This window comes from Mixophyes fleayi, chromosome 3 (assembly GCF_038048845.1).
Source record: "Mixophyes fleayi isolate aMixFle1 chromosome 3, aMixFle1.hap1, whole genome shotgun sequence".
In the NCBI taxonomy this organism is placed as follows: domain Eukaryota; kingdom Metazoa; phylum Chordata; class Amphibia; order Anura; family Limnodynastidae; genus Mixophyes; species Mixophyes fleayi.
This window is the reverse complement of record NC_134404.1, coordinates 29,006,632-29,019,374: the sequence shown is the minus strand read 5'-3', so window position 1 is coordinate 29,019,374 and position 12,743 is coordinate 29,006,632. Positions and strand designations below refer to the sequence as shown.

Sequence of the window (12,743 nt, the reverse complement as noted above, 5' to 3'; positions counted from 1 at the left end):
TAGCGGTCTTTAAAAAAGTACAGATGGTATAATAATGATACATTTCAGTACAAACCAGTGCTCTTTTATACACATTCTGACACACATGTCAACAGCGGCAAACGCCGCACCTGTTCCTATGTGGCTCCGCCACATCTGAAATATTAGATCAGATCTCAGGATCTAATCTAATCTTGCATCTAACACAATGTAACTTACAAAAGTCAAACTGTGAGTTCCTAAAACTTGCTGTGATTATCTGCATCCTGTTTTAGAGACAGAGGAAACACAACAGCAAGTCTAATTAAACCTTCCAATGCCTTCAGGTAATAGAATGTGTTTGACACTCACACATCAAAAGGTCTAATTAACACAAGATTAACATGGGGTCCTCTCTTCAGACATTTGCAGAATATACACTTTCTCCCCTGGCATAGGCCTCAGATTAAATACATTTCCTATACCAAAGTACACACAATATAAAAAATAAGTACATTTCAAATACACAGTATCAAGAATCAGTACATTTCTAACAATATAAATTGGCACACTGTGCTAATTATTGTAATATATTATTACAATAAGTTATTTATAAGTGATCCAGCCACAGGAGCATTCGCAAGCAGCCAATAACAAGGGTTTGTTAATGCTGGGGACCACCATCTGCTATTTGCATCTACCCCTGACCAATAATATAGCATTCTCATGCCCAAATGCATCTTTGTTCCAGTCTGTGCTGTGTTTGCAGCTAATGTGGTAACACCCCTCTCCCACCTATCCAGGCGTAAGTGGCACAAGCATGCAAATATTCATGTGCCCACTTTCCAAGGCATGTGCAGAGTGACTTTATGCAAGATACACTATGCATATTGGCGCAGTACACTTTCTGCATCAGCCTCTTAGTGTCGAGGCTTCTAATTAGTCAAGAACAGTGGAACATATAATAGGGCTTTGTAAGAGGCTGGATGGTTAGACTTGGATAGCAATATTTCACATGATATGAGATAGGCCTGATAAATTGTCAGAGGTCCCCTAAGTGATTTGCATTACACATGTTCCTTCCTAGTGACAATGCACGGCATAGACACTTAAGGCTTAAGTATCTTTCTCAGTGACCCAAATTGGTTAGTCCATGTTACTTATCTCTGATTGTAGAGCTATCAGTACTAAACTAGACAAGGCAGGAGATATAACAAGCCTTACTCTTCTTCTCCATGGAAGGAGAAAGCAGTAGGTTTAGGTAATTTAATTACACTAGGCTGAAGTACAGATTTACATAATTATTGAAACCTGTAGGTACACAACCGTTGGCTCCACAACCCCAGCCCATCTTATAGGCACACTACTTTTACACAGACCATTATCTAGTCTTGCTAACTTTTACAAATGTGTATAGAGTATAAATGTGTTGGGCCTGTTTGGGGGTGTAAGGCTTGTTGTTAGACTATTGTCCAATTGTTACACAATTGCATGCTACAACATTGTCTGATATGAGACAGTTGACCATGTAGAAAGATCCAGAGGGGATCTCGGATGGTTGATGTCAACCATCCAATACATTTTTGAGCCAAATTTTTCTAACCCTAAAATCTTTCATTTACTAATGTGTGACACCTGGATTTTTTTTTTATTGATTTCCATGCTTGAAAAAAACCCTAACTTTTTTATTTTGTATGTGTATAATGTAAATATTAAAATGCATTTATAAAAATATTCCTGTTACAGAACTTTATTAAATGTCTATGGTGATGTTAGCTACAGTACAATAAATATGAAGATACGAACCATTTGGTCCATCTAGTCTGCCCATTATTATCCCTGAAAACCCCAGACCTTATTTTCTCCTTAGTCTTTTACAGGTTTGTTTATTATATTTATTTATTTGGAATTGCCTCTTGTCTATACCACTCATGTTTATATTCTCCTAGTAGATTAGCCTCTATCACCTTTGTCCATTAGCAAATTCACCTACCCACTAACCATTTGGTGAAGTCATTTTTCTCAAATTTATGCTACATGGCTTTATCCATTGTTTACAAAGACTTTTATATTTATATTATGCAGGGAAAGCCAGAATCTACTTCGTATTACCATGATAACAACTTAACCGAACTGGTCGTCAATCTGTTTGCTGCTGGAATGGAAACGACTACAACTACTTTGCGATGGGGCCTCCTGCTAATGATGAAATACCCTGAAATACAAAGTAAGACATGACTATGAAACATGATATTAATGTTTTGAGATAGATTTGACATGTCGTCCCTGGTTAACCTTCGAATGCAATGTGAATGCAATTAGCGGTTTTTAAAAATTGGACAGAAATAGCATGCACATAAGCTCGTATTCAAATGTCAAGAAATTTTTACATTTGAATATGGGTAGAAGTACGCTGTGAATATACGGTACTTGCCATATGCAGACGGACAGAACACACTGCAGGATGCACACAATGCATATATGCAATATAAAGTCCCATCAAAATTAAATACATTAACAGTAATTGTACATGAAATACAAATATCAAGATGTTATTAATGCTTACTGTATGTAAAATGCATCTTCTTAGTTTCTTCTACTTCCAAATACATGTTCTGGCATGCCAATGCTTCAGTCATTACTAGCAATCGGTACTTTCCCCTGCCCTGTAGCTGTTGCAAGTGATATGGCTAAAAAAAACACATACCAAGATGTCCAGAGATTGAATCGGATGAACGTGCATGTGCTTGACCTCGGCACACCCTCACTGTACATTTCTGACGTTCGTCCGACCCTTTTCTCCCCCGTTCCACCCTTCAAACCATCGGCTGTTGGAAGTGTAATTTGCATTTGGTCCTGAATTGCATAGATTTGCGTTTCCTGGCATAAAGTTCGTTTCTGAGCATGTGTAGAGCAATTTCACACAAGATACGGCACGCAATGAGACCGTTTCATTTACTGTGATGTATCTGTCTATGAATGATCATGTTATGGTGTCATTGTCCATATGTGTTAGAATTCAAGAGATGTCTCCTTTTCACCTGACAGAAAAAGTGCAAAATGAAATTGAAAGAGTGATTGGATCAGCTCAACCACAAATAGAGCATAGGAAAGAAATGCCGTACACTGATGCCGTCATCCATGAAATTCAGCGATTTGGGGATATTATCCCTGATAGTGTCCCACATGCCACTTCTCAAGATGTCACATTCAGAGGATATTTTATTCCAAAGGTGAGTCCACATTTCTTCAGCAGATAACAACAAGGAGAAGGCCCTGATATATTTTTAAATATGAAATGCCCATATCTGTGTAACTGTTTCTGTATATAATCCACATAAATGCATTGACTACAGGTAGATGATCCTCCCCCCATTTATCTCTGGGCCTGTAATTAATATACAGTGTCATGCAGCAGACCCTCCGACCTGCTTACCATGGTTTTGCATGCTTACCTGGCCTACACCATCAAGGGTCCCCAAAACGTTAATGCACGCAAATGCTCAGGTTTCAGGTCTGCGCATGGTTTTCAGAAATAGTCTAATTAATCACCACCAGCTATTTAAGGCACCTGGATGCTACAGAGTGCCATATCTTTGTGTCCTGTGACCTGAGTAGTTGCTGGATTGGTTGGCTCCCTGTGTCTCAGTATCCTTGTATCCTAGCATCCTGTATTTGTATCTCTGCAATTGTTCCAGGTATCCAGCCTCCTTACGCCAGGGGCGGATCTAGAAAACTACTGTACCCGGGGCTATTTAGGGGGGGGGGATTTAGGCCCCGCCCCTTTCTAACCGTTTAGGCTGCCGACGGCTGCACAGTATGTGCAGGTCCGTCCAGCAGTGACAGGTAGGGACAGTGTGCTGCCCGGCTGCTCTGATTGTGTTTTAATCCGCCACTGCCTTAAGCTTCTAAGTTAATACTGGTATGCTGTATTCTGATCATCCTCTCCTGTCGGTCTTGTATCCATATGTAGAACCGCAACCTGCGGGGTGATGCAGCAAAGTCCAAACCGCCTTGTGAGGATCCCTGGCGAAAACCTTCACCTGGTTAAATTCTGCGCTTCCGTGGTGGGTGGAGTCAAACCACGTAGACCATGAAGAATCCTATAGTCCCACTTAGATTTGTGGCACACAGCATTAATGCAAAACACATATAGGCTGTGGATGACATGTGCGGTTGTTCAGTGATGGTTGTACTTGCTGTATTACATGATCACCATCTATGAGGGACACCTTTGTGACCAGCAGCTAGAAGGGGTTCTTTTGTACAACGGCAACACCATGTTGCACTGCTATACAAATTAAAAATGTGTAGACAGTCAGAGGCAAGTGTGTGCTCTAGCTTAAGCTAAAATTGCAGTGTAAAAATAAAGCTGCTCAGCTTTTTTGTGCTTCATGTGCCCTATGCAGACAGCATTCTTCCTGCATGCAACATCATACCATGGTTTGACCAGGTGTAAATGTACATCCCTTTGTTTGCTTTGCTGTTAACTCTAAATGAGGCATATTTATTTTTAAAATTTAGGAAATATAAATTCATATAATGAAGAAAAATGAGATTGCAGAAAATAATAAAGACTGGAAATTTAAGGAGGAATATATGTTAGATATAAAGAAAGTACTATCCGTTTTAAGTGTGTTTTGACAAAGACAAGATTTGACCCTCCAAGAAGTTGAAGGGCCACAATGAGGAAGGAGGGAAAGCACACTGCACTCCCTCTGCCTCCGTTATGCAGCGTGACCTCCCTGCTTCACGTGAAGTCAATCGGCTGGACCATTCTACCTAATTCTCTGCTCAGCTGGTGAAGGCTTGGTGGGCTGCTGGTGGCCCGTGGGTTACCTGCTGCCCACAACTGATCTAAGCAATGCAGGGTACACTTGATAAATAAGGTAAAGAAATAACAACAGTAGATGTAACAAAAAGAAATTATTTAGAAATCTGTGTTCTTATGTCACAGCTCCCTAATTATGAAGCGGTTTTCATAGATTTCCTTTGTTATATTATTGTGTAATATGTATTGTAAAAATATCCTTTATTATAGTTTATAAATATAGTAGCTTCACTGAAGTTGCTTAACTAAGCAATTTAAATCTGAAATCTATTTACAGTAGTTTTCTCTGTCTTTTTGTCATGTTCGTGATAAACTTGTGCAGAAAATGTTTGCTTTTTAAGGGAGCAGTGATGCTGATTTTGATTTTCTGTTTTTACCCACACTGTGCAACTTTCCCCCAGGGCACCATTGTTATCCCAGTACTCTCCTCTGTACTGAGAGATAAAGCCTACTTTGAGAAGCTAGAAGAGTTCTACCCAGAACATTTTCTTGACTCAGAAGGACATTTCAAGAAGAATGAAGCGTTCATACCTTTCTCATTAGGTAAATTTCATTCTGATCATCTTTTTTTATGCTGTCGCTCAAGAACAATATTTACTTGATAAGCATGAAAGTGGAATGATCTTATACTCTAATTTTATCATCAGTTTATGTATTGAAGGTAAACAATATCTACACTGATCAGCCACCACATCATAACCAGTGACAAGGGAAGTAAATAACATTGATTATCTCATAATAATGGCACCTGTCAAGGGAATATTCAAGTAAAGGAGCACTTGGGAAACAGTGATCATAATATGGTCTCATTTGAAATTAGTTTCCAGAAACAACAGTATAAGGGATCAACTAGGACTTTAAACTTTAAAAAGGCAAATTTTAATATGCTAAAGGAGTCTATAAAGAGCATAGACTGGGACAAAGCCTTTGAAGGAAAAAATACGGAAGAAATGTGGGCTGTCTTTAAAATGTTGTTGGAAACATACACGTATAAGTTCATTCCTATAGGAAATAAATGTAAAAGAATGAAGTCTAAACCAATGTGGCTAAATAAAAAGGTAAGGGAAGAAATGCAAAGGAAGAAGCGTGCATTTAAATTGTTTAAGTCTGAAGGGTCAGAGGAGTCCTTCCATAGGTACAAGGAATGTAATAAAACATGCAAAAAGGAAATTAGATTGGCTAAATTAGAAAATGAAAGGCACGTTGCAAGAGAAAGTAAGACAAACCCCAAAAAGTTTTTTAAGTATATAAATGGCAAAAGGATTAAAAAAGATAATATAGGACCACTAAGAAGTGAGATGGGTGAATTGATAAATGATACTAAGGAAAAAGCAGAGATATTAAACACGTTCTTTTCTTCAGTATTTACCAGAGAGGAACAAATGGCAGGAGTAATACATAAAAATGGAAATGAAACCATGCCATTAATTAATACTTGGTTGTCAGAGGAAGAAGTCCAAAGGCGACTGAAGAATATTAAGATAAATAAAGCTCCAGGTCCAGATGGCATACACCCAAGGGTCCTTATGGAATTAAACTCGGAAATAGCTAGACCGCTATTCTTAATTTTCAGAGATTCAATCTCATCAGGCTCAGTACCAAGGGATTGGCGAATAGCAGATGTGGTGCCGTTGTTTAAAAAGGGGACGAGATCACAACCAGAGAATTATAGACCTGTAAGCCTGACATCAATAGTGGGGAAACTACTGGAAGGTATTTTAAGGGACAGTATTCAGGATTACTTGGTACGCAATAAAATTATTAGTGGGAATCAACATGGATTTGTGAGGGATAGGTCATGTCAAACTAATCTAATTAGTTTCTACGAGGAAGTTAGTGGGAACTTAGACCAGGGCAGGACAGTAGATGTGGTCTACTTAGATTTTGCAAAGGCCTTTGATACAGTGCCACACAAGAGGTTGGTTTACAAAATAAGGGAACTGGGTCTAGAAATCAAAATTTGTACTTGGATCGAAAACTGGTTAGAGAATAGGGAACAGAGAGTTGTGATAAATGGAACATTTTCTAATTGGTCAAAGGTCTTAAGTGGAGTTCCTCAAGGTTCCGTGCTGGGACCACTCCTTTTTAATATATTTATTAATGACCTTGGTGATGGTTTAGAGAGTAAAGTTTCTATTTTTGCAGATGACACTAAACTCTGTAAGGTAATAAAATCAGAGCAAGATGTAGCTTCTCTACAGAGAGACTTAAATAAACTGGAGGATTGGGCGGCTAAATGGAATATGAGGTTTAACACAGATAAATGTAAGGTTATGCATTCAGGGATCAAAAACAAGAACGCAATCTATAAATTAAATGGAATTAATTTGGGAGAATCTATAATGGAAAAGGATTTGGGAGTGCTCGTAGACAGTAGACTTAGCAATAGTGCCCAATGTCAAGCAGCAGCTGCAAGGGCAAACAAAGTATTGGCATGCATAAAAAGGGGCATAGATGCAAGGGAAGACAGTGTAATTTTGCCACTGTATAAATCATTGGTAAGACCTCATCTTGAATATGCAGTACAGTTCTGGGCACCACTCTATAAAAAAGATAATTTGGAACTAGAAAGGGTTCAGAGAAGGGCGACAAAATTGATAAAGGGTATGGAGTCATTAAGTTATGAGGAAAGGTTAGCCAGTTTAGGCATGTTTACTTTAGAAAAGAGGCGTCTAAGGGGAGATATGATTACTATGTACAAATACATTAGGGGTCAATACAGAGAGCTTTCATGGGAACTTTTTACCCCAAGGACCATACACAGAACACGTGGTCATCCCCTAAGGTTAGAGGAGAGGAAATTTCACAACCAGCAAAGGAAGGGGTTCTTTACAGTAAGGGCAGTCAAGATATGGAATTCATTGCCAGGGAAGGTTGTGATGGCAGAGTCAATAGATATGTTTAAGAAAGGGTTAGACAAATTTTTAGCGGAAAGGTGTATCCAGGGATACGACCGTTAATTTAAAATAAAGGATAATAGTGGATATAGGGTAAAAATTGGATTGCAATATTGAGTCTGGGGGGATTTTCAAAATTGAAACAGATTGGCGGTTGCTTACTCTGGATTAATTACAAATATAAGTGCAGGATCGCAGGAGATCCAAAATAGGTTGAACTTGATGGACTGGTGTCTTTTTTCAACCTCATCAACTATGTTACTATGTTACTATGTTACTATGTTAATATATTAGGCAGCAAGAGAGCATTCAGTTCTTAAAGTTGATGTGTCTGAAGCAGAAAAAATGGGTAAGCAAAAGGATCTGAGCGACTGACAAGGGCTAGATTGATTTTCCTTACTAACCGTTTTTCCTCTGCTGAACCACTCTGTCAGTCTCTACATTGGCTGCCTGTATTTCAAAGAATCCAATATAAAATTCTTCTACTAACAACAAGGCCATCAACAAAATTGCACTGACATACATTTCCTCACTGGTCTCTAAATATCTCCCCACTCGACACCTCTGTTCTGCACAAGATCTACGTCTCTCCTCCACTCTCATCACATCCTCCCATTCTCGGTTACAGGATTTTTTCCAGGCTGCACCCACTTTGTGGAATTCCCTCCCTCGCACAATAAGACTTTCCTCTAGTCTTCAAACCTTCAAGCGTTCACTGAAAACCCACCTCTTCAGACAAGGTTATGATATTCCTCAACCACCATCTTAATTTCCCTAGATTACCCTATTACCATCCTCTACACAGCTAACGCAAGATAACAACCCTCTGACCAACATTGCAACACACACAGCCCACTCAATACTTTTACCTTTATGTTCTAGCTGGTCCATTGTGCAATATGATGTAGCACATGCCCTTGTGTTTCTAACTCCCATTGTCCTATAGATTGTAAGCTTGCGAGCAGGGTTATCTTACCTCTCTGTCTGTATGTATTACCCAGTATTGTTTTATCAATGTTTGTTCCCTAATTGTAAAGCGCTGCGGAATTTGCTGGCGCTATATAAATAAATGTTGATGATGATGGACAACTGGATCAGAACATCTCCATAATAGCAGGTCTTGAAGTTGCTACCTACCAAAAGTGGTCCAAGAAAGGACAACCGGTGACAGTATCATGGGCGTCCAAGGCTCATTGATGGAGTGTGGTTGGTTTATCCAGGTCTAAAAATTCTGACACAACTTACATCGACATTACAATAGTGAAGAGTAGAACACCGACAAGAAGAAAATGTCCACCTACCATTTCACAGACAGGCATTATTTCCTCCAAGTTCAATGACCGGCTCAAGTAAAATGCGACTTTAAGAATGATCGGTGGGAACAAGTGACGTCACTTGTTTAAAGCGTCAATGTTTGGACTCGTCGCCTGTATAATGTAATCCAAGCGGCAGGTCCGGACATTGGCGCCTTCTCTTGTAAAATGCAGATGGTCTCAGTAATGGGCCCTGTTCCAAATTGCAAACATTCTAGATTTTAAGTCACTGAACTAGATAAATTAAAAACTAATTACAATAAATGGAAATGCAAACAATTTTCTTTTCTATAGAGTACATATCGCAATTTCTATAAAATACAGCTTTTCAGTCATTATAGGCTTTTCATTTTCAGCATGTAAACGTTGTCCACACTAATATTTTTTTTCATGCATGAAGGAGCCAAATGGAGCAGGTATGAACATGAAAAATTATTTTTTGTGCTCAGTCTCCATTCAATGCTGGCTGCACGCCAATAAACCTCAAAACAGATGTCATGAATGTAGCTAGAAACTGTCATTAATTGTGCTCACCTTCTATCCAACTGTAAGTAGCTCGAAGGTGCAAAGCCTTAATTATTATGACTCCGAACGGGAAAACACAAAATTTACTGCTTTTTTAGAACATGTTTTGCATGACTGAATTATTCTTTTATTAAAAATGTGTTGAATGTTACTTTTATTCACATATGCTAGCACTTAGCTGGTTTAATTGATTCCTATTTATGTTTTAACTAGGTAAAAGAAGTTGTGCTGGAGAGAACCTAGCCAAAGCGGAGCTGTTTGTGTTCTTCACCACCCTGCTACAGAACTTCACATTCCAGGCTCCACCTGGAGCTAAACTGGACCTCACCCCTGTAACTGGGTTCACTAATGCACCATTACCTCATGAAATTTGCGCCATACCTCTCAGCTAGACATGTTATCAGCCAAGTTATATCATTAGAAATGTATGATAAGATAATTGTTTTGAATTATATCAACAAAATGAGTCAGCTGGGAAAACATTTTATAATCTACCTTATACACTAAATTACTATTATATAATTTTGTACATCTATAAATATTGTTCAATAAAATAACAATATTTGTTATATAGGTTTGAAAAGCTTGTTATTCATTATTGATTTTGTTAAAAAAAAAATGAATGAAGGCTCCTTACTTTTTTCAAAAAAAGTTAAGGATTATACTGCTTTACATTGGCGAGCACTAATACCAATATGTTGGTGGTGGTCGCTATCTAATCCTTATACAATTGATACATGAAGGATTTCAGCCTCTATTAATGGGAGTGCATATTTATCCTTTATTTAATAAATAGATTGCTGGTACAGTATGGTTTTGCACTACACAACATCTCACTTTCTCCTTTTTTGTATAGTTTTAATGTTTGACAAATTGTGGTCTAGAGATATGTGTAGAGATACTCTGACAGTACAGTGAAATTACTTCATTACACATTATACACATTCAATTATTACATTATATGTCCTGCTCTGGTACACTTTAAATGTACGATGTTAAATTTATTTATGTTTACTAGCTATCTCTTAAACAGTGTAACAATTCAATTACTCAGCACTGAAGGGAAAATCATTGAATTAAAGCTTTGAATGTAAAGTAATTTTAATGATTCCCTCCTTCTCCAAAGACCTCCCTATATGTGCCTCGCATGCTACTTCAAATAGATCTAGAACAGTGGTCAGAGAACATGGGTAAATGACCCCAAATGGGGTAAAAATGAAATTCATGGGGGTAATCTTGCAGATTCACATGCTGTCAGTTGGATTGTAGAGCCCTTTAAATGTGAAATTGCTGTTGTACCAGAAGAGCCTCAAGGGTTGGCAAAGGCACTTCTTGAGCTTCGATGCAATAATGATGCACATATTGCATTTGAAAACAAAGCAGATCTGTCATATTTTTGGATGTCAACAGCTGCAAAGGAATTCAAAATTGCACATGAGGAGGCAGTCAAAAAGTTGCTGCCTTTTGCAAACAACCTATCTTTGCCAACAAGGATTTTCCACTCTAACGAACATAAAAACAAAGCAGTGAAATTGATTGGACGCTGAAGACTGTATCCAAATTTCTCTGACATCAAAATGCCCCAATACTGATGCTCTCATATCAAAAATAAAGCAACATCAGTTCTTCAAAACCTGAAGTTTTGAAGTTGAAGCTTTCAAAGAAATTTTGAATAGATTCAATAAAATGTTGAATTCCAATAGTTAATAATATATAATTTCTTCCTTTCAAATCAAGGGGATAACGTCGGCTTATCTAAATATATTTGGGGGTAAAAGGTAAAAAAGTTCCCTGACCTCTGATCTGGAAGCTGTTCCATAGAAGATAAAATGTTGTGATATCACAGAGAAATGAATTCTTGTTTTCTTGATACATGCATTGTCTTTCATATACTGTTGGTCTAGGGAGTCTGAAAGATTTCAGTTGAGCTTGAATAATATATTTAATTTAAAGATATTGGAATTGAAGAGAATGAGGAATCCTGTATTTTTCACACAATTCAGGATATGAGACAGGAGCAAATTCTCCTAAAATGTGCGAAAACTCTGTGATAGGGGTTAGGCAAATATTGTGGTGCTCCCCATCAGGTGAAGTGGACACATCTAGAACGGAGTGAGAGGGTGTGGGGGGACTATATTCAGTGAGTTTGTATGCCTTGACCATTTTGTGCCATTGTGGTAGAGTGCATGAATAGACTGTAAAAAATTGCAGTTAAAGCCAAATTGTTCAATGTTTGAAACACAAAAGTTCAAGAAAGTCTGTCAAAGAGGCTTTTTCAGTGTCAAGGGCCGAAATAACTGATACATTTATTGGTGCCATATGGGATTAATCATTCTCCTAGTATTATCTAAAGATTGTTGAGTGAGGATAACTCCCACTTGGTCGGGCTTTATCGAGTAGGTCATGTTATTGAGACAGTTGGCCAGCACTTTTGAAAAGATCTTGACATCAGTATTTACACGTGATATAGGTCTATAATTTGTGCAAACCATCTGGACCAGGTGCCTTGGAAGATTTTTGATGAGAGCAAGGGTTTCCTCCTCCTCCGATATTTCCTGATTGAGAGACTGTGTTGGTGAGTGTTCTAATTTAAGTCTATCTATCATATCTAAAGAGTGAATTGCTGTGATACTTACACTTAGCGAGGAGCCTGTGCTGTGAATGTTATATAACCAGTCGTAATATCTCTGAAATGTCTCATTAATTATTCTTGTGTCATATGCAAGTGTTCCTTGCTTGTCCCCAATGGCCGTGATAGCTTGCAATGCTTTTTTGCCTTTTAATTTATTTGCTCTATGCAATCAGCTTTATTGCTTTTCTCATAAAAAATGCTGTTTTAACCATCTAAGTCTTTCTTTTTTTCCGCTAGTATTGTTTGAATTTCCTTTTCGTTTTATAATTTAAACAATCTGAGTGTGAAGTACTTCTAAATTGTGCAGTTGGGAGGTGAGCATATCTGTGACTAGATTTTTCCTGTGTGAAGCTTATGTAATTATTGTATCTCTGATAACAGCTTTATGTGTTTCCCAAATTGTGTGAAGTTGTACTTCTGAGTGCAAATTTAGTTCAAATTATTATTTTAAAGGTAGATGATATGGTTTCTTTAAAGTGTGAGATTTTACGAAGCATTTTGTTGAGGCACCATGAAGGGTGTCTCTAAGGCGTATTTAGAAAATAAAATCATGCTGCACCAGATGTGGAGCAGTGAGCAGTAAAATG

At 38.0% G+C, this 12,743-nt stretch overlaps 1 protein-coding gene across 2 annotated transcripts in view; it reads left to right on the top strand.

The window, feature by feature from the left end:
- LOC142143448 (cytochrome P450 2K1-like) overlaps positions 1-10,095 on the top strand; it is a 45,385-nt gene extending 35,290 nt beyond the window's left edge. For both annotated transcript variants that reach the window (XM_075201297.1, XM_075201296.1), the window contains 4 exons: positions 2,044-2,185; positions 3,007-3,191; positions 5,191-5,332; positions 9,738-10,095. In XM_075201297.1, coding sequence (XP_075057398.1) covers positions 2,044-2,185; positions 3,007-3,191; positions 5,191-5,332; positions 9,738-9,916 — 648 coding nt within the window. In that variant the 3' untranslated portion in view covers positions 9,917-10,095. The remainder of the gene's footprint in view (positions 1-2,043; positions 2,186-3,006; positions 3,192-5,190; positions 5,333-9,737) is intronic.
- Positions 10,096-12,743: the final 2,648 nt, after the last annotated feature.